General features: G+C 43.6%; 1 protein-coding gene across 3 annotated transcripts in view; it reads left to right on the top strand.

The window, feature by feature from the left end:
• Positions 1 to 26,257, top strand: part of TNS3 (tensin 3) — a 291,409-nt gene that overhangs the window by 72,338 nt on the left and 192,814 nt on the right. For 2 of the 3 annotated variants that reach the window (XM_066631418.1, XM_066631417.1), the window contains exons 2-3: positions 3,445 to 3,489; positions 16,855 to 16,966. In XM_066631418.1, coding sequence (XP_066487515.1) covers positions 3,445 to 3,489; positions 16,855 to 16,966 — 157 coding nt within the window. Of the gene's footprint in view, positions 1 to 3,444; positions 3,490 to 16,854; positions 16,967 to 24,613; positions 24,878 to 26,257 lie in introns of those variants that run through there. The other variant, XM_066631419.1, reaches the window with a different exon arrangement.

The following is a 26,257-nucleotide window of genomic DNA, read 5'->3' as shown; positions in this document are numbered from 1 at the left end:
CGCACTGCCCTCTTCCAAGCATGCTTGGCTTGCAGTCCTTAACCCTCGCTGATCCTTGTCTGATTGGTTCCTAGTTCCCAGCCTGGGATAGATTCTCATCAAAGTGAAATCTCTTTTCAACCCCTCCCGCTCCCCTCCTTTCGATCTCCAAATCTTTCCTTAAGGTGTGTGCTTTCCTCCCCCTCCCCTTAAAGTTGCTTCCATGCAGTTGGCAAAGGGGGAGGGGAGAGACAAGCACACACTTTACTTGGCCAGGAGCAGAAAAAGGGTACTGTTTTTAAAGTGATTTATTAATCTTGTTGTTTGACTGAAGAGGAAAGGCTGTATTTTTAAAGTGTTGAATCTTGCTATTTGAAGGGAATACTTATCAGCCATTGATGAAGTGATTGCCAGCTCAATCCTATCCACACTTTCCTGGGAGTAAGCCCCATTGACTCTAATGGGACGTACTTCTGAGCAGACATGCATAGGCTTGAGCTGTGCATCTCCTAGTATAGGAGACAAATCAGCTTCCTAACCAAACCCTTATCAGTTCTGATATATTTTCATGGTCTATTTTTGTTTTCCCCACCAGCTGCTGGAAAAATTTAATTTAATTTAATTAATAAAGGGTTCAATCCTATCCAAGGAGAATGGGAGAAATGGCTAGTTGGATTGGGGTCCACAGGGCTGTGTGTGTGTGTAGTGTTGGTCAGACTGGTTGTTCACAAAGTTCATTTGATAAAACAATTCTATTGGTATGCTTACAAAGTTTAAAAAAATTAGTCCTCCTGGACCAGACAAAATCTACCTACTCCAGCATCCTGTCTCCAACAGTGATCAGCAGCTGATCATTTATAAAGCATGTATGTATGCTTTATATTAATATATTAATAATATATTTTTAAGATCTACATTTAATTAATGATATGATTAATATAGGAGGTCTGGTCTAGAGGGTAGAGCCTCCGTCTGCCTGAAGATAACATCCACAAGGTCGCCAGTTCGAGGCCACCGGCACCGTGCGACCTTGAAGCAGCTGACAAGCTGAAGCAGAGCTATTTCCATCTGCTCTGAGCGTGGGAGGATGGAGGCCAGAATGTGAAGCCAGATCGGAATGAAACACCTTGAATGTAGTGGTTCTTGAAAGAAAGAACCTTCTTTCAAATTGTAAAAATCCCTATTTAATAAGGGATTTAAATAAAACCTGCCTATGTAAACCGCCTTGAATAAAGTCTTGAATAAAGACCAAGAAAGGCGGTATATAAATACCTGTTGTTGTTGTTGTTGTTGTTATTATTAATATGGTTAATATATATTTACTATTTAATATTATATTATAATAAATATAATATTTTAATATTATATTTAATGTATTTAATATAGTTAATATTTCTGGCCACTTCCTGTTTAATGATGTCACTTCCAGCCCTCAGGAACATGATGGGGAGTCATGGCCAACAGCCACGGGGGTCAAGGGAGCCACTGGCCAGAAAAGTTTGAGTACCACTGGTCTGAAGTGACAAGCGCTTGTTTACAACTATGATAAGTTGGGCTGCCTCAATATGTTTGGTCATCAGCTGGGTCCCTTCATATTCCCCCTTGTTGTTCCCCCTCCTTTGGAGGTGTAATGGAGGGCATGTGATTGAGCCTTTTTGGTCCCAGTTTCCTGGAACTCCTTCCTCATGAAGGGTTGCCCTCAGTGATATCCTTGAAGCACAATCCTATACAGTCTACTTGGCAATAAGTCCCATTGAGTTCAGTGGGGCTTACTCTTGAGTAAGCATGTCCAGGATTGCAGCCTTAGGGTACTTGGTGAAGTCTTTGTTGTTCACATAAATGTTTGATTGAGCTTTTTTGGTATGGTTTTTTTTTTCTTATGCATGCTATTTTATTTTTAATTGTTTTAAATATTTTGATTATATTTTGTGTGTGTTTACAGAATGTGAGCTGTCTTGAAGGCCTTTTAAGAATGGCACACAAATGCCCAGAATAAATAAAATAAACAGGGCCATTTCATTGGTCCATCTACCTCAGTATTGTCTACATTGGCTGGTAGTAGTTCTCCTAGGTTAAGGCAGGCCTATTTTCCCAGTCCTGACTGAAAAGACTAAGATGGAATCTGAGACCTTCTGCATGGGAACCATGCAGTCTATGAATGAGCTACAGCTCCATTCCTGTGACACAGATTTTTTCCCCTGTATCCTCAATGAGGATGTAAACCTACAATGAGGTTTCAGGATAAGGTAGACTGTAAACCTTAATAGGTTTTCCAGTCTTTGTTCTGTGAAGCTGGTGTGATATGTTGGTTGCTGATGGGAAGTCCTTGGCCCAGATGTCACCTCACCACATGGTTATTAGGTGGTTTTAGGCAAGGCCATAGTTCTCTGAAGCACACAAGATTTGCTGATCTCTTAACCACAGTTATTGAGTGCACCCTTCAGGCTTGCATGAACTTCTTGTTCTGCCTCTGGTTGTTTGAACTCCTGCTCGAAGTTGTTTCACCTTCCAGTTTCAGCACTAATTGTGGTTATTGCGGTATCTCTACTGAACTGAAGGTTAATTGTAGTTGGCTTGACTTACGATGAATCCATGAAGTTCTCCTTCTGATCATCTTGCCATAACACAGAGACTGGGATATTTTTATACCCGTACCAAGCCTTGGCCCTCCTTCTGAAATATGGGGGTAGTGAGTCCTGACCTACCTTACGGGGTTGTTGTAAAGATTGCAATCCCTTGAAATGCTCTGTATACTTAACATTATGTCACAACAGTTTTTATACAGGTTGAATCTCGATATTCGTGGGAGATCCATTCCTGGAGCCCCCCAAGGATACCAAACCCACAATACCAAAGTCCATGGGATGGTTCTCAGAGGACCTCGGGACGTGACCAGAAGTATCTTCCAGTCACGTCTGGAGGTGTTCTAAGGCCTCCTGGAGGCCTCAGAAAGCCACTTACGGTTTGATGAGCAACTCAGAAGTGGCTTTTCCCTGGTATCCACAGTGAGTCATATCCACAGATGCCGAGTCTGCGGTTACACTGTACTGCCATTTAGTCTGATTTTAAGTGTACACTGTTCTTATTATATGGAATGCACTACACTCCTGATTGTGTGAGTGTAAAGAGTACTTTGCAAGATAGAATGATGTATAGTGCATTGCATCCTCCCCCTGGGGCTCAGTGAATCAACGTGGCGGTTATCTTCCTGTCTCCTCAGGTGTTTTTCAGCTTCTGAATTCACAGAAAACAGGCTGTCTGTGCTTCTCAAATAAAGTTTTGATTCTAACTGCTGCTTCTGAAGGACATTGAAGTTACGTTTAAGGTCTCTGAAGGAGTTAAATGTTTTATTGTAATGATTGTAAGGTGGGGTGGGGGAGCTGCAGTCCTAACAAGGCATTTTTGGAATTTGCCCTGTCAGTTGGTAATATTTCACTAATTGAGATACCCCTTTGTTTTGCACAGGCTGACAAGGTTGTGTCTGGTGTCTTAGCGGGTGGACTAACGGAGGTATGTCATTTCTTCAGCAAATCTGTCCTTCCTGCTGCTTCTTAATTTGATAATCTGTTGAGAGTTGTGCTTTAAACTTGGGAATGGGTGGTGGTGGGGAAAGTACTTGCATCTGTGAGCTTTTGTGGTTTCTTTGGGCTGCATGCTATAAAAAGCAGAGCTGTTTCTCACAGCAAAATGAACCAGTACAAGGAAAATGAAATCTCTCTCCCTTGCTGGTAACTAGTTTGAGTGGCAAAATCTGTAGGCCAGACATTCTTGATGTGTTACTTCACGCATTGGATTCATGGGGTAGACAGGGAGTCTGACGACATGTTGATTCCCCCCCCCCCTTATGGCCATTTCATTTCAAAGTTGGTATGACTCTTCAAAGTTTGTATGGGCCCATATTTTGAACTCTGTAAATGCTGAAAGGCTGGCAATATTGCCCCTTACTCATAGTGGAGCAGACACAGGGCAGCACTGTTTCATCACAGCCCTGAGTTGCCTTATAAAGCCCTTTTTGGTCTGTCTTTTTCCCATCCCTCCCCTCAGCTCCACCTAGTCCAGCCTTAAGGTTAAAGGAGCAGCTTTGCCACAGAGTAGGGAGGCCCTCATCCTGCAAAGAGCAGCCAACCCTGTACTTTGGTGGCCCGGTGGACAGTGGGAGGACTTATATACAACCATGTGTTGGCCTCATGGTGCTAGCAGCTGCTGTCCTGCCAAGGTTGTGATGGGATTGCTGGAGTCTCCGAGAGGATAGCGCAAGTCCAGAAGCAGACAGCCACAATTCAACAAGAATTAAGAGTACCATTGCAGATTTGTCTAATGTTGAAAAGCCTGCTCTGCTTTTGGTAGTGATTGACTAGCACTTACCGAGAATTATTTTACAAATTTCTGTTTAATATGCAGAGTTCTGTATAATTTTTGTTCGTTCTTATAAAGAAAACGTGTGACTTGATGTTCTGATGTCACTGTCGTCATTATTGTACCATCTACGTGCATGGCACTATACAACAGAAAGCAAGACAGGTTCCTGCCCCAACAGGCTCAAGAAATAGACACAAGGGAGATAACAGTGGTTGGGGAGGGAATAAATAGAGAGATAAATAAATGTGGCAGGATAAATAGAGGAAGGATATGAACATGAAGGTTATTTCATGTTCATGTTCCTGGACCCCGCAGCAAATCCTGGACCCTGCAGCAAATAAGCAAATTCACAGGTCTGGTCCAATATGATCTCAGCTCGTGTCTGGAAGCTCAGGTTTGGCAGTCCTCCATGGGTTTGGAACCCACAGCGAGTTAAATCTGTGGGTTCCAAACCTGCGGATAAACAGACTGGACCTGTGTTTAGGTTTGGTTGCACAGAGGTCTCTGAAGGTTGGGACCAGGAGTTTGTATTGGTTCCAGGAGTCATTGTAGTCATTCTGCCAAATGGTAAAGTGTGGTGAAATTCTAGTTGGGTGCAGATGTAGAATAGAACAGCTGTGTATGCACCATGCAGAAAAAGCTAAGGGGGCAGTTGTCTTGAATGAGAAGAAATGGATTTTCACAGTGCACTTAACCACTTTTCTGTCTCCAATTGCTGTTTGAACTGACTTGGCCTCAGGTCTTCCTGCTAATCAACTGGGGAGCAGAGATTGTACAGGATAAGTTATGTTACCTTGTATCTGATTACACTTTCCATTAGTGCAGCAGTTAACAAATGTTTCTGTGTCTGGAGCCCTTTACATTCCAGGAAACTTGGGGCGTCCTGCTGGCGCATGTGTGGAGTCTTGGGGACCCACAGAGTGCTGGCACGTGCCGTGGTGGCATAGTCCTAAGCGCAATGCTGAATTCCAGCAAAGAGGGGAAGGAGAGCCATGAACAGGGAAGGTGTGGTAGCGGCCACATATGGTGTGCTTGTGGAGCCCCTGAAGGGGTGTCACGGAGCCTAGTGATCTTAGGATCACAACTGCTACATTAGTGCATTCACTTATTAGTCCAATAAGATTGTCCTGCTCATTCTTTCAGTTGGCAGGAGAGAAATTGCTGGTGAGTACTAGCAGTGAGACAGCACTCGAACCTGATTTAAATGAGGCATGTTGTTTGTGTGTGTAAAATCATTTTGTGGCATCCCATGTGACTGTCTTCATGTTCAAAGTGGGACTTTGGTCATTAGCTGCACATGCAGGGGTAGCACACCAGTGTGAAGTCTGCTCAAGCCACATGAAACGTTACAATGCATTAAATGTATAGTTGGTTCTGTTTTTGTAAGTAACAGCTGCAGGGGATCAGAACTGGTACTGCAATTTGTGGGGAGGGGGTATTTAACTCCTTCTTAGTGCACTTTGGTTCTGGTGAATATTGCATCCCTGAAGCTGCTATTAACCCGGAAGGGAAGTTTCCATTGTCATCTGTTGTGATCATACCTTCCCCTTCCACCATTTAGAGCACAATTCTATGCACGTCTACTCCAAAGTTTTTTCCCATTGTGTTCAATGAGGCTCATTCACCAGAAAGTGACTATAGGATTGCAGCCCAAATCTAATGTGAAGTTTGGTCCTAAAATGGTTCACACAGACAAGACACCTACCTCTCATTTAAATGGCCAATGGAATGCTGCACGAGTAACCTTTTTTTCTTCTTTAAATATATGATCAGTGTCATATTCCGTGCTTGATAGCCTAGTTAGAGATTTGCTGTAAACTGTGGAAATGGCTTTGTTAATTGTTGCAGCAGCTTTTGCAGGGACTGTGGATGGGACCCAACATCACACTCCTATTATACTAACCCCCCACCCATGACAAAGAAGAATCATGCTTTGTACTGTATGGATGATGTGAAAGACCACTCCCACCCTCTTCATGCCCCAGTTACCAAGAAGCATCCCTGTGGCTTGCTGGGTGAAGGGAGGGAACAGCAGAAGCAGAGCATTTGCTTCTTTCTCCAAGAGTTGGTTCTGCTTTAGTTCCTAGTAATAAGCAGCATTTTCATCTTCATGTTATGTTCAGTTTAAACAAACAAAAAAACATTATAGCAGGGCTTTTCAAACTAGGGCGTCGTGACGCCCCAACCTGCGGGCCCTGGCCCCTGCCCTCTTAAGGGGTGGGGCAGCCTGGAGGCAGGGAGGAGGCAGCAATGTGATCCTCAGGATTGTGCCGCTCAGGGGGGCTGTAGTGGCTTGGGTGCACTTGCCCAAGCCCCTGCAGCCTCCCTGGGGTGCGGGGAGCCCGGGGCGACCTGCAGCAGTGAAAGTAGATGCGGAGCGATCACGCTCCACTTCTGCTTTAGCGGAGGTGGAGCATGATTGCTCCGCATCTACTTTCACTGCTGCGGGGAGCCCTGCTGAAGGTCACGCCAGGCTCCCTGCACCCCCGGGAGGCTGCAGGGGCTTGGGTACTTGTAACTACGTGTACCCAAGCCCCTGTGGCCCCCCTGAGTGGCGCAATCCTGGGGATCACACCTCTGCCTTCCCCCGCCCCTGCTGCCTCCCCCCTCCTGCCCATGTAAGAGCTTAGTGGCTCTCAAACTTTCCCAGAGAGTTTCAGAACCACTGCATTATGGCATGGTGTATAAAACCCATGTTAAAATTGTCTGGAATAGCCTTAGAGAGATGTTTATAAAGGGAAACAGTTGTGAGTGGCAAGGAAGGAACCGAGTATTGGTTCCAGTAGCATAGCTGGGGACGGCCGCTCAGTAAGTAAGATGGTGGCACACTTTGCATTGCCATCACTGCTCCAAGGCTCTGCTTATGAGTGGAAGGGGCTACTTTCATGGCATGTTGCAGCGCCTGCTGTACTTACAATGCTGCCCCCCTCTGGCTGTGCTACTGATTGGCTCAAAATAATTGAAGGGGGATTTTGGAGCCTGTATGGTCAATATAGCGCAGGTGGAGGTGTGCCTGGGCTGCCAGGCTGCCTGCTGTTGCTTGGTACAGTTTATCAGCCACCACCTATTGAGAAGCCAATTATGGTATTAGACCAGTGGTTTTTAATCAGTGGAGCTAGGATCCATGGTAATTCTGTACTTCACAGCAAGGTATGTTGTCCTTTGGTCCATTGCTGGAGGAGCCACATGCCACTGCTCTGCCTGACCTTTAGCAGTGCACCTATACTAAATGTGGCAGCTGTATGGTCACCTGAAACATTATAAGAGGTATGGGTTGGGCAGGGAGAGAGAGAGAGATCAGGAGAAGCTTTTTTGTTGCTACAGGGAAAACTGTAGGCATTTGGGTGCATGGCAGCCATCTCTAAATAAAGTGGCCCTTGGAAAAGTGGTACCTAGAAAATAGGGAGAAAAGATGGAAAAGCTCTGCATTGAGCATATGTAACAGTAAATATTGTCTGATGTTTATCACAAGGGCCTTTTGCTTTTTCAAAGCTGGATCTTATTTTTTGCAATGCCAGCTCTCTTTTTTAATGCTTTATTCATGAGCAGTGGTGCAGGGAGTGCTGGATCATAGGTTCCGACAGGCCAGAAATACTAGAGCCACCAACTGTAAAATTTTCAACTGTGTAAATCAGGGGTGCTCAAACTTTCAACTTTAGGGATGCTGGACCTTTAACAAGTGTATAGAAGAGAGAATTTCAGCATGTGCAGCTTGTCATCTGTGGGATGACAAGTTGCACCTGCTGCAATTCTCTCTTCTGTACACTTGTTAAAGGTCCAGCATCCCTAAAGTTGAAAGTTTGAGCACCCCTGGTGTAAATAAAAGGATGGTGAAATAGTTGAAGAGACTGCTTCCGTTTCTGTTGAACAGGCAATGCTCTATAATAAAAGTGTAAGTTAGCAGTTCCCAAACTGTGGGTCCATGGCCCACAGGTGGGCCATGACCCAAATTTTGGTGGGTTGCAAAACTGTCAGGGCAGATTAGGCTATGTGCATCAAGGGTTAAAAAACTGGCTCCTGGGGGGGGGGAGAATACAGCTGCTCAATCACCATAATAGCCATAGATGCTTGAGGGCACAATCCTAACTTGGATTTGGGCCGGCTTGGACCAACCTGGGAGAGTCACAAATGTGCCGTAAAGCCATCCACTTTCTGATAATGGACAAGGCACACCATGCTGTTGGTGGGGGGCTCACATCCCCCAATGGCCCTATTAATAAATGACCCTCCCCCAAACACCCATGGCACACCCCCAGACCATTGGTGGCACACCAGTGTGCCATGGCACAGTGGTTGAAAATGGCTGTGTTAGACCCTCACTATGATCCTCCTAATTTTTACACCAGGCAGCTCTGTACGTGTACAATATATTGTAGTCCCTACCACATTTAGGGTCAGTCAGCCAGTGTATGTTTTTTATTTCCTAACCTTGTTACTAAAGCCTCGTTTAACAGAGTAATTTATCTCTCTCAAATTATACAAAGCTTTTTGACTTTTCCAAATGACAAAGAAGAAAAATAATCCTCTTTGATCCTGCAGGGTGGGGTTAGCTTCCGAGAGCAGCCTTTGTGGAAGGTTAGTCTTTAAGATCCAGAAGCTTTAACAAGCATGTAAAATGCATTTAAAAATGGGCTCTTTTTTTTTTTTTTGGTAAGGAAGATGTGTTCAAAGAATTTTGAAGACATAATTGGTTTTGAAATTGCCCAAAGATTTGTAGATGCTTTTAAGGTCAAACAGAAAGGGCAATAAATTTAATTTAGCATCTGTTTCAGTAAAGTCAGTGATGTTAACCAAGAATGGCTACAGCCTGGAGTTGCAAATATAAGTGCCACACACTTCCTCCACAGCTACCTCCATGGTACTGTCTTGCTTACAGTAAGTACAGTATTAGCAAGGGTGCTCAATCCCTGGCCTTGGGGGCCACTTGTGGCCCTTGGGGACCCCTAATCTGGCCCATGGGGAGCCCTCAGTCTCCAATGAGCCTCTGGCCCTCCAGAGACTTGCTAGAGCCCACACTGGCCCAACGCAACTGCTCTCAGCATGAGGGTGACTGTTCGACCTCTTGCCTGAGCTGTGGCTCCCTCCACTGCTTGCTGTTTCACATCTGTGAAGCGGCAGCAACAGCGAAGGAGAGGCTGGCCTTGCTTTGTGCAAGTCCTTTTATACCTTCATTCGTCCATACAAGTTCCATCTCTAATATATCCATTTATGTAAATTTATTCAAATTTGAAACGTAAATTAATTCCTTTTTTCCTGGCCCCCGACTCAGTGTCAGAGAGATGATGTACCCTTGCTGCCAAAAAGTTTGGATACCCCTGGTATTAGCAACCCAGCTATTCTAACCAATATTCTAAACACAACGTATGTTTCTGAAATGGGGGAATGGAAAAGTTGTATTGTGAATGAGTCTGTGCTATGAAGAAAAAGGGAGCATGAGAGACTTTTGCTTTCGGTTTACTCTGCAGCCTTGCCATATGCGAAGCTCCAACAATGTCTTACCATGTTGTGAATGTTCATATTTTGACTCAGGTGAATTTAGCTCAGATTCTCCAGCTGATTGTCCCTGCACATGTTACATTGTATGTGAAAGAACATAACATTGTTACTCCTGTACAAATCATAGTTGTCTGGTAGACATGTTCCATGTGACTCTGGGTGCTGACACCTAGGGTAAGTTGGAGAAAATAAATTTGTAAATGTCTCCATCCCTGGCCATTTGCAGGGAATAAGAACTGCCTTCAGGCCCCCAGGCCAAATTTTTTTATAAAGGGGTGTTTATGTTCTTTTGAACCATGAATAAGAGCCCAATGCTGGGCTCGGTGTGCCTGCTCACCGCCTACAAGCCCTGTTGCAAACAGTGCTTTAAGGCACGTTTGCGAGCCCTAGCACTTGGTGAGTGCTGGTGGTAGCCCAGAACTGGCCTGTGCCAGGCTACTGCTGGGCGGGCACCTGACCTCTGTCACTCGGTGGTTGGGGGGGAGGCAGGGCGGAGGCGTTCCAGGGAGGGGGGAGGTGAGTGGAGGGCAGGGAAGAGTCATTCCAGGAGGTGGGGAGGGGGCAGGGGGAGGCGTGCCAGGGAGAGAGAGAGGGTTTAGAGGGAGGTGGGACAGGTGGAGCAATGCTCCACCGGATCCAAAGCCTCCGTGTCGGGCTCAGTGCCTGACACGGAGGCACTTGATTCACCGCTGACCTTTTTGTTGGTGGTGAATCAAGTAGCCCCATTGCGGGGCTATTCCCTGTACACAGGGGGAAGGGAACGAAAGCCCCCTTCTCCTGAGGAGCCACTGGCGGCTGCCCAAAGCATGCAGGATATGGCGGCAGCCGCACACCCCAGGCAGCTCAGGATAGGGCTGTTAGTGGCAGTGTCATATATATATTTGGTTTAAGGACTTTGCTGACTAGAGAGCTTTTCCTTTTGAGAAGAATGACAAGAAAGGGAGATAAAAATGGCTGCCAACAAGAAATGGTTAAAACAGGATGGTAGCATATAAGCCCCCACCATTTTCCTCTGTGTGACCTTTGGTTTACTTAGCTGCTACCCATGATCTGACTCTTCATTAGAAACAAGTTTGGTAAACCAAAATGATGAGCTATCTTGTGAACTGCTGTCTGATTACGAAGGGGATGGAAACATAATTTATAGTTTTTGGACAGTCACTATACAATTTCAGATTATGGGACCACACAGGGCCGGCTCAAGACCTATTGGTGCCTGAGGCAACAGGCCAAATGCTTCCCCCGCCTACCAGATAATCTGTCAGCCTCTGCTTCTCTCCAGTGTTCTAGCTCAGCAGTGTCCTCCCCTCATGTCCACTTCATCTCTGTTCCCTTCTTCCTTCTTCAGTCCAGGAAGTGGAAGGAGATGGAGGAGCACTTAAGGCAAGTAGGTTGACAGAGATGGGCACCCTTTCCCCTGAACCTGCCGCTTCAGGTGACCACTTCAGTTGGCCTTATGAATGGGCAGGCCCTGGAACTGCTTAGAATTCTTTGAAATGTCATTCTTTGCACCATGACATTAGCTATCTACGTATAAATGTGATGCCAGTATGGTTTTCCTATTGTTTTATTAGTTTACCTCATGCCTTATGGAACAGTTAATATCTGAAAATATTTTCTACTAATTTTGTTATATTGTTTAGATTTATTTATTTATTTATTTAACTTCCTTTTAAAATTGCTCTTTCAAGTCAAAATGTATGGTCCCCTGAAGAAGACCAGCCAAGGGTGGTTGGATGATGACACTGGAAATATCACTTGCCAGTACAAGCACCATGGTATCAGCCAAATCCTAATCATCTTCAATATTTAACAAGATCACTTTGAAGTATATGGAAATCATTTTACTCCTCCATTATTAGGTCATCTGTGTCACTAGGCAACCATGCATTATAGCCTCAATTGGTTACTTATAACAGGTTTTCACTGTATCCAGAATACACTGAGAGAGGTACTGAAGGAAGACAAGCAAGTCCTAAGATTTATGAGCTTGGAATCTTGTCTTTCCCTACTCAGAGCTGGTGAATCTGCTTTAGGCTAAGTGTGGAGAAGACTGGCTACATTACCACACCAATATTTCTTTACCATATCAATGATGAAGTTAAGGGTATGGTGGGGATAAGAAATGTACATCCAGACAAAATTATGAAGAGTCTGTTGAATTCAGAGTTTTGCATCGTTAAATCTCATTTATTTATTAATTGTTCTCACTGAAATCAATGACACTTCAACGTGCTTAACTTTGTTGAGGCACATATATGTATGTTAACTGGCCCTAAGTGGAGCAGGCGCTAATTGCAGAATCTACCTGAAAGTGGAGTATGGTTGAGTTTTTCCAAAATGATTTAGGGTGCAATCCAGACTCACCCTTGGGCCGGTGCAAGTCCCTTGCACTGGCCCAGAAGGGTCAAGAGTTGGCTGGGCCAGTGTGTGGAGGCGCGCTGGGTCACAGAGGCTGAATCCAACCTCCATGCCGACATAGGGAGTGAGCCTTGCGTCGGCCCAGCTTAGCAAGGTTCATGGGGGGACGGGGATGAGGCGGAAGGGAGGTGTTCTGGGGCTGCAGGAGGGCAGTCCTTTGGGTGGATAGTAAGCAGGAGACGGGACAGGGATCCGGCTGTTATGAGTTTAAATCAGTCTTTAACCCCAAGAAGCTTGCAATCATTGCAGTTTAACAACATGAAGTTAGGAAATGGGATTTTGTTGTGGAGTGTGTAGGAGTTTCCAGCAGAGCAATACAAACGGCTGCGCAGCAGAAACTTGAAGCTGATGCTCAAGGCTGTCCCACAGGAGGCTCGTCAGTTGCAAATAACTATGCCAAACAAAAAGGCTGGGTTCCACCACCAAGGTATATATATTTACAAGAGATATTTACTGCAACATAGCAGACAGCAACATTGGTCAAACAGACAGCAACACATGTCCGGCTCCACAATCTCCTATGCCCCCGAGGAGAGTTTGTTTGCAGGCCTGCTTTATACATACGGCCATGCCCAAACTCAGGTGCATGGGGTTTGCACTTAGTAGCACCTGCCACTTAGATACATGGAGCACAACAGAATTAAACATCCACAGGCTACATCAGATACAGTGCCTGTATCTTTTCTCCTGTGCACAAGACCTGAGGGATTTCATAGGTTGCAGACCTCAACAGATTTTGACACTTTTTTCCTTGTTACAAGGCATTTAAAGATTAAACCCTGGTATTAGTAGTGAGTCAAATCAGTGGATGCCAAATCAGTGGATACTGAGGTCCCACTGTATATGGACAAAACATGCATGTAGACTGTACTGTGGTGCATAGAGCACACTTCTGTGTGTAATATCAAGAGGAAGTGTTGTGTGGGTCCAAATACACCTAATGTAGAATATTCACGTTGGGACCATGTAAGAATTGGCTATTGGGCTTCTTTGTGTCATTTCACATTCTCCTTTCTCTAGCAGAGGTGAAATTTGTGGTGATGTTAAGGAGAAAGGTGTTGACTCCGTCATGCATACGTTTCCTTGCAAATAACATTCCAACCTTGTTGTATCGCTGCGAAACCGAATGTAGGTGGATGTTGTGAAACATGTCAGGTTTTAATAGGGTTCCTTTTGACCCATTATAGTAGCTGTCCTTCAGTTGGCCCTTGAGAAAGCTGTCTTGGCTCCAGTGTACTTAGATTTTCCTCAGACTCTTTTTCCAGTCTATATGAGCTTTCAATTTTTCCGGTTCAAATCTACTTGAAGGTACTTAATACCATGTGGACCCAATTTCAGTGCCACATTTTTGTGCTGTCTCAATCTCATTTTTTTTGGCCCGATACAAGCTTTTTGCTTAAATCAGTGGTCCCAACAGTTGATAGCCAAAGCTCTCATTTTTCTGGATTAAAATCTGAAGCATACTTTGTCCTCACCTTAAAAGCATTTTGGCAGAAGGCTCAGGGGCCACTTCCATCTTCAGAGGAACCCATTCCTTTGTATTTCTGTTCGAGTCCTTGTTCTTAGTCATTCTAGGAGGAGGTAAGGCCAAAGACTGTAAGAAGTTTGGTGGTGTCTTCTGTATAAAGCTGCAGGTTGTGCTAATTGGAATCTGGGAACTTTCCTTTGAGTACTGACTCAAAACTCACTATTTAACAGTTTCATTTTCAAGAACATGCTGATACTTGGGGCATCCTAAACCAGGGAGCTATCTTTGCAGTGACCAAGGAAGATCACTTTGTGTCAGCCTTTGTCAACCTGCATGTTTTTAAATTCTTGCTTGTCAGCAGACCTCTGATCTCCTTGTAAGTAGTTTTTCAATAAACAAGTCCAAATGAATCTTTTGCTTTGCTTTCAATACCAGGTATTTGGTTTAGTCATGCTCAGTTGCCCCTTTAAAGCATAAGAGCTGCAAAGGGATATATTTTGTATATGCTTTCAGAGGTTCCTGCATCTGTGTTAGGGAAAATCTTGGGCAAAGCAACTATTTTTCAGAAAGTTATTTTAGATTACAGATAGATAATATCCCCTTATTTGTTTGTGTACTTAGAGGGCAATGTCAAATAGTTTTCTAGTAATGCAACCTGCAGGGAACAAAGTGTGCCAGTTTATAAAGAGATAACACTGGAAGTACTGTATTTTAGGTGGGGATCATTTCTGGAGTTGGGGAGGGGCAGATAGAAGCAAACCTCAGAGGCTGAGGATTTAGGCAGGGAATTTTCTGTTGTAGCAATGGTAAATACTCTGCCATCACAATGATCTAACAGGTGGTAGTGGTTACAGAATCATGAATGTAGTAGCCCAAACAAACAAAAAGGCTTATACTGTACTTCAAGGAGCTTGCAATTAAGAATGTAAGAGCCTTGCTGGATCAGGCTAAAAGCCCACCGAGCCCAACTTCCTGTATCTCACACTGGCCCACCAGATGCTTCTCAAGAGCACAAGAGAACAAGAGTCCTGTATCCTGTTGCTACTTCCTTGTGTCTGGCATTGAGATATAGGTTACCTCTAAAACCCAGAGGTTGCATACAGTCATCAAGACGTGTAACCTGTGATGGACGTTTCTTCCATAAATCTGTTCAATCCCCTTTTAAGGGCATTTAGACCAAGGTGCCATCCCCACATCCTATGGCAAAGAGTTCTATTGATTAATTACATGCTGGGTAAAGAAATATTTTCTTTGGTCTTCTGCCAGTCAAGTTTAGTGGATGTCCTTTGGTTTTGGTATCATGTGTGAGGGGAAAAGAACTTTCTTCTATTTGCTCAGTGACATGCATAATTTTATGTGTCTCAATAATGTCGTCATCCCCTCCCCCCTGGCACCTTCTTTCTAGATTGAAGAGCCCCAGGGGTTGCAGCCTTTCCTTGTAAGCTAGGTGCTCCAGCCCACTAATCATTTTGGATGCTCTTCGAAGTGAAAATCTCAAACTTGAGATGTTGACAGGAAGGGGAAGAAAAGGATAATGAGTGATGATATCTTGGCGACACTTTTCTTCTTACTTGAAGTCCTCGGTGACTGTAAGAAACCACCTAGTATGCAAAATGTGTTTTTACACATACAACAAATGTTAGCAATCAACTTGGATGCAGATGAAACTTTACTATTATTTTACAGAGGAAGGAGATGTTATATCAAAAGTACACTGAATAGGTGCAGGCTGGGCTTCAAGGTTGAAACTGTTCCTTGTAATTCTGCCTTGATTTTAATTTTACATGCTGTAACAAGCACTCGGCTGCTGCCAAAAACAGCAGCCGCAGCAGAGTTCTCCCTCCATAATATCAAGTTCAGTTTGTCCATACCTGTGCACTTCCTTAACCCGCTCCAGCTACAGCCACTGACACAGAGTGGAGACATGGAAGTACCCAATGTAATGATGTCACAATAACACAGGGTAAGATGGAAGTATGGAGGGAAATAGTGGTCATAGGGCTGTTTTAGAATATTTGGTTCTGCCCTAAGAAAGATCTAGATGGGGGGAAGGTGCATCCCAAATGCAATAAGGCAGTTCCTCCCAAACGTTTTAGTCTGCAACCCACTTCATCAGGTGGGTAGTGTCACAGATTGCCTTGTGGTATCACAACTGGCAACTCCCAGACCTTTTTTGTTACCCACCAGAAATCAGCTCATGACTCACAGTTTGGAAACCACTGCGATAAGGAATGATATAAAAGGATCAGGGCAGGAAAAGAGGGTCCTGAGCATTTTTCTTTCATTGATTCTTTGTTCTTCTTTCTTGACCTTTTTTTTTTAATCACTATCTCACAGAAAAAGAGATGTGGTTTGGCTTTATAAACGTTTTGTAACAACAGGGGCTGTGCATCTTGTCATAAAGAGTCCTTTCAGTCATTGCTTCATTTAAGTTTTTTTTTCTTTTGGTCCTCCTTATATGAAGAGGTCAGAAGGTTGGTCATACCGCAGCTCATAAAAGAAGGAATCTTGAAAGAGGGATCTGTGCTTCTGGAGCCATAATTTATAAAGTTCTTCAGTCTCTCACCTGAAGGACTGATGGTGTAGCAGCCCCCATAGTTATATTTTGAGAAATGTCTTCTTTAGCTTATAAATTATAACTCCCTCTTGTTCTCCCATGAAGTAGAAGATGTATTTGAAACTGGACTTTTCCTTGGAGAGTAGAAGAATGCTCAGGCAGAATCTTAAGAAATTATAACATTTGCTGGTATGCTATTCAGAAGAAAGCAGGGTGGGGAGGTGAGGAAGAGGGACCAGTGCATAGGGGTTGTGTTTGTATTGCTTTGGGCAGAAAGGGAGCAATGAGAATTTTTAGTCAGTGTTAAATTTCAGAGGGGTAGTTAGTTGTGTGTGTGTTTGCTACAACAGAAGTTTGTGAGATTTTTTTAAAGACTGACACATTTATTGTGGTATTAGTGAAGCTTTAGTCTTCAAAGGCATTATGATTATAAAATCTAAAAATATCTATTTTCTATGGCATATTGGTTTTTTATTTTGCTTTGTTGGTTCGGTGCTTTTTTCTGTTTTAAAAATCACATTTCATTTTTTTTTTTGTTACTTTTACTTACTGTTTTTCTCCTTCTCTCTTCCAGGCAGAAGAGCCAGTTTCCAATTCTCATACATTTAAGAGCAAGACCTTCAAGAAACCCAAAACTTGTAACATCTGCAAACAAGGCATTGACCACCAAGGCATTTTGTGCAGAGGTGAGCCTAAGTGACTAGAGTGTATTTTGCTCTCCTCCATACATAGGACTGTAAATAGTTCTGCTTTTCAAAAACAGCGCCAGTAGTAACATTGATTCTGTTACACCCATTTAAGTAAGTTTGTTGGGTTGCTGTAAGTACATTTGTATACATCTCGCATGAATGGGTCACCACACAAAAAACGAAGTGGGTAACTTGTGTGAGCAGGGCTTTCATGCATGTAAGGATGTGTGTAAAGTCCCACAGACAGTCAAGGGGTAGGACATATATGGTGGGGCAGTGAACAAACTGGCTGTATGTAGAGAAAGTAGTGGATGAGAAGATGCAAATATTGGATGAGAATTTATTTTTTATTTATTTATACAGATATTTATATACCGCCTTTCTTTGGTCGTCAGATTTCTCCTCAGACTTTTAATCCAAGGCGGTTTACATAGGCAGGCTGTTCTAAACCCCCATAAGGATTTTTACAATTGAATAGTTCTAGTCTTTCATAGAACTCCTCATTCCAGCTGGATTCCTTCCTGGTCTGGCCTCTCTCTGGCCCTTTGCCTCCCACGCTCCACTTGACAGCAACTCCTCTCTGCCACCGAGGGTCAGCTCATCAGTATAACAGCATGTCAGTTCTTGGGTACTTCTGGTTGTTTCGAACTGGCAGCCTCAGATCTTCAGGCATACAAGGTGGCAGCTCTACCAACTGAGCCAGACCTCCTGCCCTTTATCCTCCTGATAAAGAATGTATCTTGCCTGCTGTGAGGATATGGTCCTGGGTTCATTGAGCCACAAAGTCTTTATCAATGTAATTTTCTCTCCTGATTTTCAAATAATCTGCCATTTGGAGTGCTGTTTTATGCATTAATATTCTTTAATTTCAGTTCAGCAAATTGGTATTATCGTTAAAAAAATAAGGAGATTGGCATCCTTCCCGTAATTCTGTGTTTGTGTGGGGAGGCTTTAAGTGCCTTGGCCCTGAACCATAGAAAGGCTTTTGCTGTCATAACCAACACTTTAATTACGTTCAGAAATGAATCTGGATTCAGTGGCATTTAAACAACAGGGAAACAACTGTATGGGGAGTCAGACAACAATCTAGCAACAGCATTTTGGACTAGCTGCACATTCCAAAGTTCTTCAAAGCCCTCTCTCCAATCCCCCATCCTCAAGTGACTTTTCATTAAAAAGAAAAATTGGGCAGGGGTTCACCTACATGCAGTTGCATAGAACATGTAGTTAACACCTGTCAGTTATGGCATAACTGATCTGTGTCCGTGATCTCTTCAGGTCATAGGAAGGGTTAAGGTCATTGGAAGTGCCTTGCCAGATCAGATAAAGGCCCACCTGGTCCAATGCTCCTTACTAACAGCAACTAGCAGACTCTATGTGGCCCACCGGGAAGTGACTAGTGGTCCATCAGTGGAGCACAGTTTATTTCTGATAACCCCTGTTTTGGGGCATATGGAGCAATGATGGGGCCTAACCAGTATCCCATATTACCTGAATATAGAGGATGTTACCCAAAACCTTCAGGAGTGTGCAGTGGGCCCTCTTTATCCGTGGGCTTGGCATCCATGGATTTGAATATTCACAGATGCCGAGCCCACAGCTGGAGGACCTCAGAACACCTTTCAGATGTGACTGGAAGTCACCAGTGTGAACAGGAAGTGCCGGTGGCATGTGGGAGGTCAACTGGGGAGGCCAACCTCCAGAGGGCCAGGTGCAGCCCTTAGGTAAGTCCATGCGATGCCGCAACCCTGGCCCCCCTGCGAATTCAGTTATCTGTGGAATTCAGTATCTGTGGGGAGTCCTGGAACAGATCCTCCACGCATCCTGGAGGCTGACCGTACTAGGGTTCTTTGGCATATGTCAGCGTCAAAAGAACTTCCTTAAGACAACTTGAGAATAATTGGTCTGTTTGATAAAACTATTTAGAGACTTTAGTGCTAGTGCCCCCACCCCAATTTCCTTCATAAGGAATGAAAGCAAACATTAAGGTTTGCATCTAAACTGAAGTATAGATACTTAATGTAGACCCTGTGAAATACCTTAAGGCCTACAATAAAACTTCAGTAGTTGGTTTTGTAAGCTATAATGTACTTTTGGTAGTGGTTTGGGGAGAGCACGCTGTTGTTTGTGTTTCGTTAAGCATATTCTGAAATGGTAAACAAGTACTAAAGTGGTTTTAAATGACCCCTTTTTCTGAATGGGCACTAAAGTCAGTAATTATATGTTACCATTGTAAGTAGTCATCAGAGTACATATGGGTTGGTGTTGCTTTTGGCAGCCAAATTTGGGTTTTCAACAGAAAATCCACAAAGAATTCCTTGTGTGGGTAGTTTATAAGAGAGGTTTGTTTAATCAAGGCTGCTATTCTTGATTAAGGAAGATCCACAAACATCATAATCGTATGTGTGAGAACTACGATGGTGTAGTTCTGATGTTGAACTTAGACCTGGAAGATCCAGCTTCAAATCTCTGCTCAGCCCTGAAGCTTCCTGAGTGACCTTGGGCTAGTCACTATCCCTCAGCCTACCCTATCTCACAGGGTTGTTGTGATGACAAAAGGAGGGAAGAACCTGAGCTCCTTGGAGGAAGGACAGTACAACTTAGGTCCTCTTAGTCTTTGGGCACGGCATCCATGAATTTGGGTATCTGTGAATGCCAAGCATGTGACTGGAAGACCTCAGGGAACCTCCCACACGTGACTGAAAGTTGCTGGTACAAACCAGAAGTGGCTCCTGGTTGTGTTTGAGAGGCAATGTGTGACCTCCAAAGGGCTGGGTGTGGTAAGTCCCTGCAGCATTGCAACCCTGGCCCTTATCAGTGGAATTTGGTATCCCTGGTTGTGTCTTGAATTCCTGTGGATACAGAGGGCCCACTGTATAAAAATGTGAAAATAATATTAAATTATCCAGCACTAGCCTAGATGTGCTTACTCAAAAGTAAGTTCCACATTGTAGTCAGTGGGACTTACTTCAAGGAAAGTGTATTTAGGTCTATAGCCTTAGAGTAAGTAATGAACCTGAACAGCTCCGATCATAAGAACACAGGGAATCTCTGTTTAATTGTAGTAATAACCTCTGTTGGATCAAAAGAGTTTAGTTTGGCATCCTGTTTCCTGCTCCCGATCAAGATGCACACAAGTGAGACATGCAGGCAGTATCCCTTCCCATTTGCATTCCAGTATTGAGTAGCATGTTATCTCTCAACCTGGAGGTCCATTTACCTAAAGGTTCTGTGATAGGGAATAGGATTTTGAATATGTCTAATACCCCCTTTTAAAGCCATTTAAGCCAATTGCTGTCATCAAATTTTTGGGCTGCAAGTTCCATGAACTATGTGTAATGTGAAGTACTTCCAGGGGTTCTGCATCTATTGTCGATCAGTTTCATTGTGTGACCTTGAGTTCCGTTAGTATGAGTCTGCAAAAGAAAGCTGTCATTTATTCACATCATGCATTGCTTTATAAACCCATCCTTTTGTTCTCTACACTTTCATTTAATTTACATTGAACATAGGGTAACCATTAATTTAATCTTCATGAATGGTTGGTCAGTTGTTTTACAGTTCTACAAGAGCATGGTATCAATTATTTCCTTATATTAGAAAGGTGCATTGTAGCAAAGTTTGAGACCTTAAGATGAGCTAGTGGTTCAACAGTGATGGTGTGCCTTCCATTTTGGATGGGCCCGATCATGTATGTGCATGTGAATCAGTATGGGCCAGTGGTTCTCAAACTGGTGGGTTGCGACCCACCAGTTCATGTAAAGGTTCCCCTGTCCCTTTAAGGGGCGGGAGAAGGGGAGAGGTAGGGAAGCGATCCCCAGGATTGTGTCCTTTTGGGGGGTGAGGAGGGGGTGCTTGTGACTTACTTTCAGGGCTGCAGCAGGCTGCAGGAGATGCGGGGAGTCCCGTGCAGCCCTGCACAATGCTCCCCGATGCTTGGAACTTTCACTGAAAGCGGGTGCAAAAGCATGCTTTTGTTTGGTTTTAATACTTTTCTTCTCAGCCCAGTGGGGGAACTCTGGAGGGGCTGGAGAGTACAAATTAAAAATTCATTTGTATATTTTTCCTCCAAAGATTGGTTGCCACCTAGTATAGCAATGGGGAACTTGTTCATCTGTTCCATGAGCTGCAATAAAAACAGAGAACCAACAGGAAAACTTGTGGCTCATATTTTGTGAAGTGGAATTGATGCTATTTGTGTACCACATGCATGAATACAATGGTTTCCAAGCCACTGTTATAGGAATGTATTGTTATGAACCCCACCCACACATGCCATTACCCTCCAGATTCTGCCAAGCCACATCCATTATTTGCTTGGCCATGGTCCCTCCCTCAACCCTGCATCCCAACAGTTTTAAAAATGAATTGTTGTCAACCTTGACATCTTGAGCTTCTAGAATTGTTCTGTGCCAAGTCTGAGGAACCCTGAACAGTCCTAAGCACTCATTATGTCTCCCCATGAGCAGGCCTCTCCTTTGCTTTGAGTTGCAACTGTGAAAGAGAAGGCTAGGGGAAAAACTGCCCTGTCAGGAAAAGGAAGAAGAATAGCTGCCTCAGTGATTTCCTTGTCTTCTCGGGCAAGGAAGAACTAGTGTTGCAGCAATAATTAGTGTCTTCAAGTTCACAGTCTCTTCTTGGTGGGAGTGCAGCATAAGGTGAGGGCTGAAAGAGGACTCTCTATTCATGGTAGTTTCCAGTAGCTAGTGGAACAGGCGGGCTTTAGGGTATGTGGTACATCCCGAAGAGCATAATGTATGAATCAACTTTGACACATTCCAGTCAATTTTCTGATTTGGGAGTACTGGCTTTTAACCCATTAGCTTAGTGTTTCTCAAAGTGTGGATCGCAACCCACTGGTGGACTTGATGTACAGCGGGTTGCAACACTATGCTCCCTGTAGTGCCACAAAGCACTCCTGGGAGCCACTGGAGGCCCCTCTGGGTTTGCAACCCACTGTATTGATCTCTGTGGGCCCCAGAATGCCCTCCGTCCATGACTTCTGGTTTATGCCCGTGACTACTGGTTTGCTTCTGCAAGACATTCAGTGGAGTGGGTTGCGGGCCCAGGGTGACTTGGAAGCAACCTCCAGTGGCTCCTAGTAATGCTTTGTGGTGCTACAGTGAGCAGTGGGTCATGTCCCACTGCGGAAGACAAGGTGGGTCACAGCAGCACAAAGTTTGAGAACGGTTGGTTTAGCTTTTTGTTTGATGGTTTGCATCTGGATGAAATTTAACAATGAATAACTAACTAGTATGTTCTCTTTCAAAATTTTAAGTAACATTTTTTTCAAAATGTTGGGAGTAATAAATACAGTATTGTGTCCCCAGATCCATAAGTGAGTCACAGAAGCTTTGCTTAGTGCTTGCAATGGGTTTTGGGGGACAGTAGTATGATGGGAGCAACCAATTTGGAGCTGAAGGGGGCAATTCCATTGGTAAGCCTACTTGTTAAAATTTGGGATATCTGTAACTGATTGTTGCACAAAACTGAAGCATAAAATATTCTAGCGGTCATGCTCGGCCAAAGGAAATGAACAAGCAGATAAAATGCTGTTCTGAGTGTGACTGATCCTGTTGCAACACTCTAAAAATGTGACACTGATAACTTGGTAAAAATAGAATCTTCTGACAGCTTTGATTTGTCAAGAACAAACTCCCTTTTTTGTCTAGAAGTGTGTGTGTGTGTGTGGGGAGGGACTCCCCATTTTCGACTGCAAACATACTTGTATGAATGACAAGTCCGTGTGGTATAGTGGTTGGCGTGTTGAACTAGGGTGGGGAGGTGATCAGTCATGAAATTCACTTGCTGCTGTTTGGTCAAGCACACTCAACCTAACCTATCCCTTTGGGTTGTTAGGTGGATAAACAGTTTGTTGGACATGTGTGTAGGTATGTGCAAGCAAAACGTCTATGCTGCCTTGAGCTTGTGAGAAAGCAGGTGAGGTAAGATACTAAAGAAATAAAATTACAGATCAAGGAAAGGTAATTTAGGGCCACTAAATTATCTGTGGGCTGTCCTTCCCCCTGAGCAAAAGCTGAATCTTATATAACAGTTTCGTCTAGTGGTTGTCAAACTTTTTAGCACTGGGACCCAATTTTTAGAATGACAGTCTTTCAGGACCTGCCGGAAGTGACATCATCAAGCAGGAAAATGTTTAACAATCCTATGCACACTTAACCCAGGAGTAAGCCCAATTGACTATTGTTGTTAAAAACATACCCATAGTAACCTGTTAAAAGTACAGGTGTGTAACATTTCCCCAAATGCAGTCACATACCATGGCAGCATCAAATCTAATATATTGAAAATAAAATATTGAATGGGGACCCACCTGAAATTGGCTCACGACCCACCTAGTGGGTTCTGACCTACAGTTTGAGAAACACTGGTTTAATGTACAACAGGGGCTTCCCCACTGTTGTGCTTTTTTTCTTTTTAAACTAGCCAATCCCTTCTTTGTGGAGGGAAATAACCCTGGGTTTTCCTCATGTGTTGGACAGTTATGTGGTAAAGGTAAAACTGGGCAGGTTTTGCAAAGCAAATACAAAAGGGACCATTTAAAAAGTGAATACCTGTTTTAATATCAGGCTTTCTTAGAATGATATGATTAAGCCTTATGACCTAGTCCTATTGGGGCTAGGCAGCTGTGGAAAGTGCATTCCGGTGCTGGCTACTGCTGAAAAAGTGCCATAAAGCGCTGTCCGGCTGTGCACTGAGTAGCTTGTTGCCAGGATGCTGGTGGGCAGACTGGAATCTTCCTGTGTGCATTGGTGGGTCTTCTGCCACCTGTCAGGGCAAGTAAGTCAGTGGGGGAGGGCAGAATGGGGGCTTGAAGGGTGCAAAACCGGGTGGGCAGGTGGGTGTAATGGAGGGTGGGGAGGCTGCTGAAGATGGTGAATCCAGCACATGGCGGATCCTATCCCCTTTTCCTGGACTTGCACTGCAAAATTGTTAGTGAAGGTCTGCAAGAATCGTTGCAGAGCAGGAGGATGACAGATGTAAGGGATTTAAATTTCCTTTCGCCTCTGAAGCTTCCCAATCCACATCCCTTTCCCTCTGGACACAGCGCAGCCATTTTGGCATGGTGGCACCAGCTGGGGAGGGAGGATCGGATTGGCTGTGAATGTCTGAAGAACTTTGCTGTTGTTCAACTTTATATCTGTTGAGTCAATGAAAAGGCAGAGTGTCTGTTCTCCTTAATATGTTTTTTATATAGTGTCTATGAAGATTAATTAAGATGCTTCATGCAGAGGCAAGGTCTATAAATAATTGAAATGACTATGTTTTCTTGAGCAACACTTAGGAGCCTATCTGTTTTTCCCCTCTTGACTTTGTTTATAATCATTTGTCATAGTCATTCATCCTTATCTGACAGCCTCTTTTCTCTGGCAAAACCCCTGCAAAATTTTCATTGGACACTTGCCGGAAAAGAGCCAAACCACATCTGATTGGGTAGTCTCTCAAGGGCGGTTTTGTTTTTTTTAATGAAGAATAAAAATGGAGAATTTTTTGAGATATGGTAACTTGACTAAATATGGCCTTCCCTGTGCTTCTCTGCCAGCAGGCAAGAGACAATTGTTCTTGGAACTCTTGCCAGAATTTTTAAACACAGATTTGGCAAGGCCTGTATTGCTTGACAAGAGAGTGGATGTGTGGAATGCAGCCCTCAGCTGCAGAGCTCGAAGCTGCTTTGCTGAGTGTGACATTGATTAAAAATGCTGGAGGACTTCAAACAGGCTTATCCCTGTTGGAGGGATATTAACTGTGATTTTTTAGTACGCTAATACGAGGAGACAGAGTCTAGTAGGACCATAGTCTTGAGAAGAAGGAAATGGTACATCATCAGTAATTTGTTTTGAAGAATGCCAAAGCTTGGTAAAGAATACTTATTGAGGTCTTTGGACTGTAAGTCATGAATTCTTTTTTTTTTTTTTTTTGTAATTATGCCTTCTCCTGTAAATAGGATTTGAGTTGATGTGTTACCCCCCCCCCCCCCCCAAAAAAAATGTGATTTGTCAAATGTAATTGACAAATATGTGTTCATCTCTGTGGGATTGACAAACTAAGGGTCTGTTTTCTAAAAGCTCTTGTTGGTTTTCCAGTAGAAGTCCCTGTCTAGGGTTAAGCAGGAGCTGTAAACAGCAAGGAATACTAAGAGATGATGGAGGTTGATACCTGTGGGATATGTTCTCGGTGTTCTCTGTGCAGTTGGAAGCTATATGTAGGCTTCCACTCCAGTGGCTTTGAGGAAATGAAACATGCAAGAGGGAGGGAAAGAGAGAAATTCTTTGGTCTGGTAAGAAGGCATTTAACTTTTGAAAAAGGATAGAAATATGAAAGTGAATCATTTGTTTAAAAATGAAAACTTGCACAAAAACATGTTTGTTTATAACTTATTGTTTTGGGCTGGTTAGCTACTTATTTGGAAACCTGCTGCCAATGAAGGATGCATTTACTGTACTGAATAAAGAAACAGAGCTTATAACTACAGAACAAATCTTCCCTGGCAAAGAAATATGCTTGTCATATCAGTGTTTTGAAAATAATTCATTGTATTTGTTTTGAGTTTTTTGTTTAAATGGAACCTAGCCGCAGTTTAGCTCATTTGAACTAATTGTACTCATACACACACACAATTTTAAGAAAAATTGTACACCACATAGTTTTCACAGAAGCCTGTATAGAGCAGTAAATGAGAAACATTTGTGAAAATAATCCCTTTATATTCCTGAGGCTGTTCCTTCTTGGCCTGTTTCTGACTATTGAACACATCTCCACAACTTAGTGATGGGCTCCACTGTTAACACCTCCTAACTGGGCAGAGAGGCACTTTTAAAGTGGTGTTGCTTTTATATTTAGCAGGAAGAGAGCAACTGGCCTTCTTCACCTCAGCAGTGTATCTTTTCTAGTGGCTGCTTGCCGGTGTGTTTTCTGATTATAATTTAAGGTTGTGAGCCATTTTGGTCGGGAAATTAATTTTGCTCTGTAAACTGCTTTGTGGATTTTGTTGTTCTTAAAAAACAATATATACGTATTTATAGTGGTGATAACCATCCTGCTGCCATCCTAGGACTGCAGAATGATGGTGGTGGTATCCGGCAGCGCACAGGATATATAGGCCTATCCTGGTATCTATGGTTTTGCAATATTGAGGATGCACTTTAAAACAACAGATAAGTAAGCAACAGGAAAGTAAAGGAAAAAAAACACCAAAAATAGATTTGCCTACTGTCACGCAGGGAAACAACTGCACTTTGAGGGCTCCAGGCAGTCACCTGAGTTGCC

The sequence above is a fragment of the Tiliqua scincoides genome, chromosome 5 (genome assembly GCF_035046505.1).
Source record: "Tiliqua scincoides isolate rTilSci1 chromosome 5, rTilSci1.hap2, whole genome shotgun sequence".
Lineage (NCBI taxonomy): Eukaryota > Metazoa > Chordata > Lepidosauria > Squamata > Scincidae > Tiliqua > Tiliqua scincoides.
The sequence above is the reverse complement of the archived record's forward strand: the minus strand, read 5'-3'. Positions and strand labels throughout refer to the sequence as shown.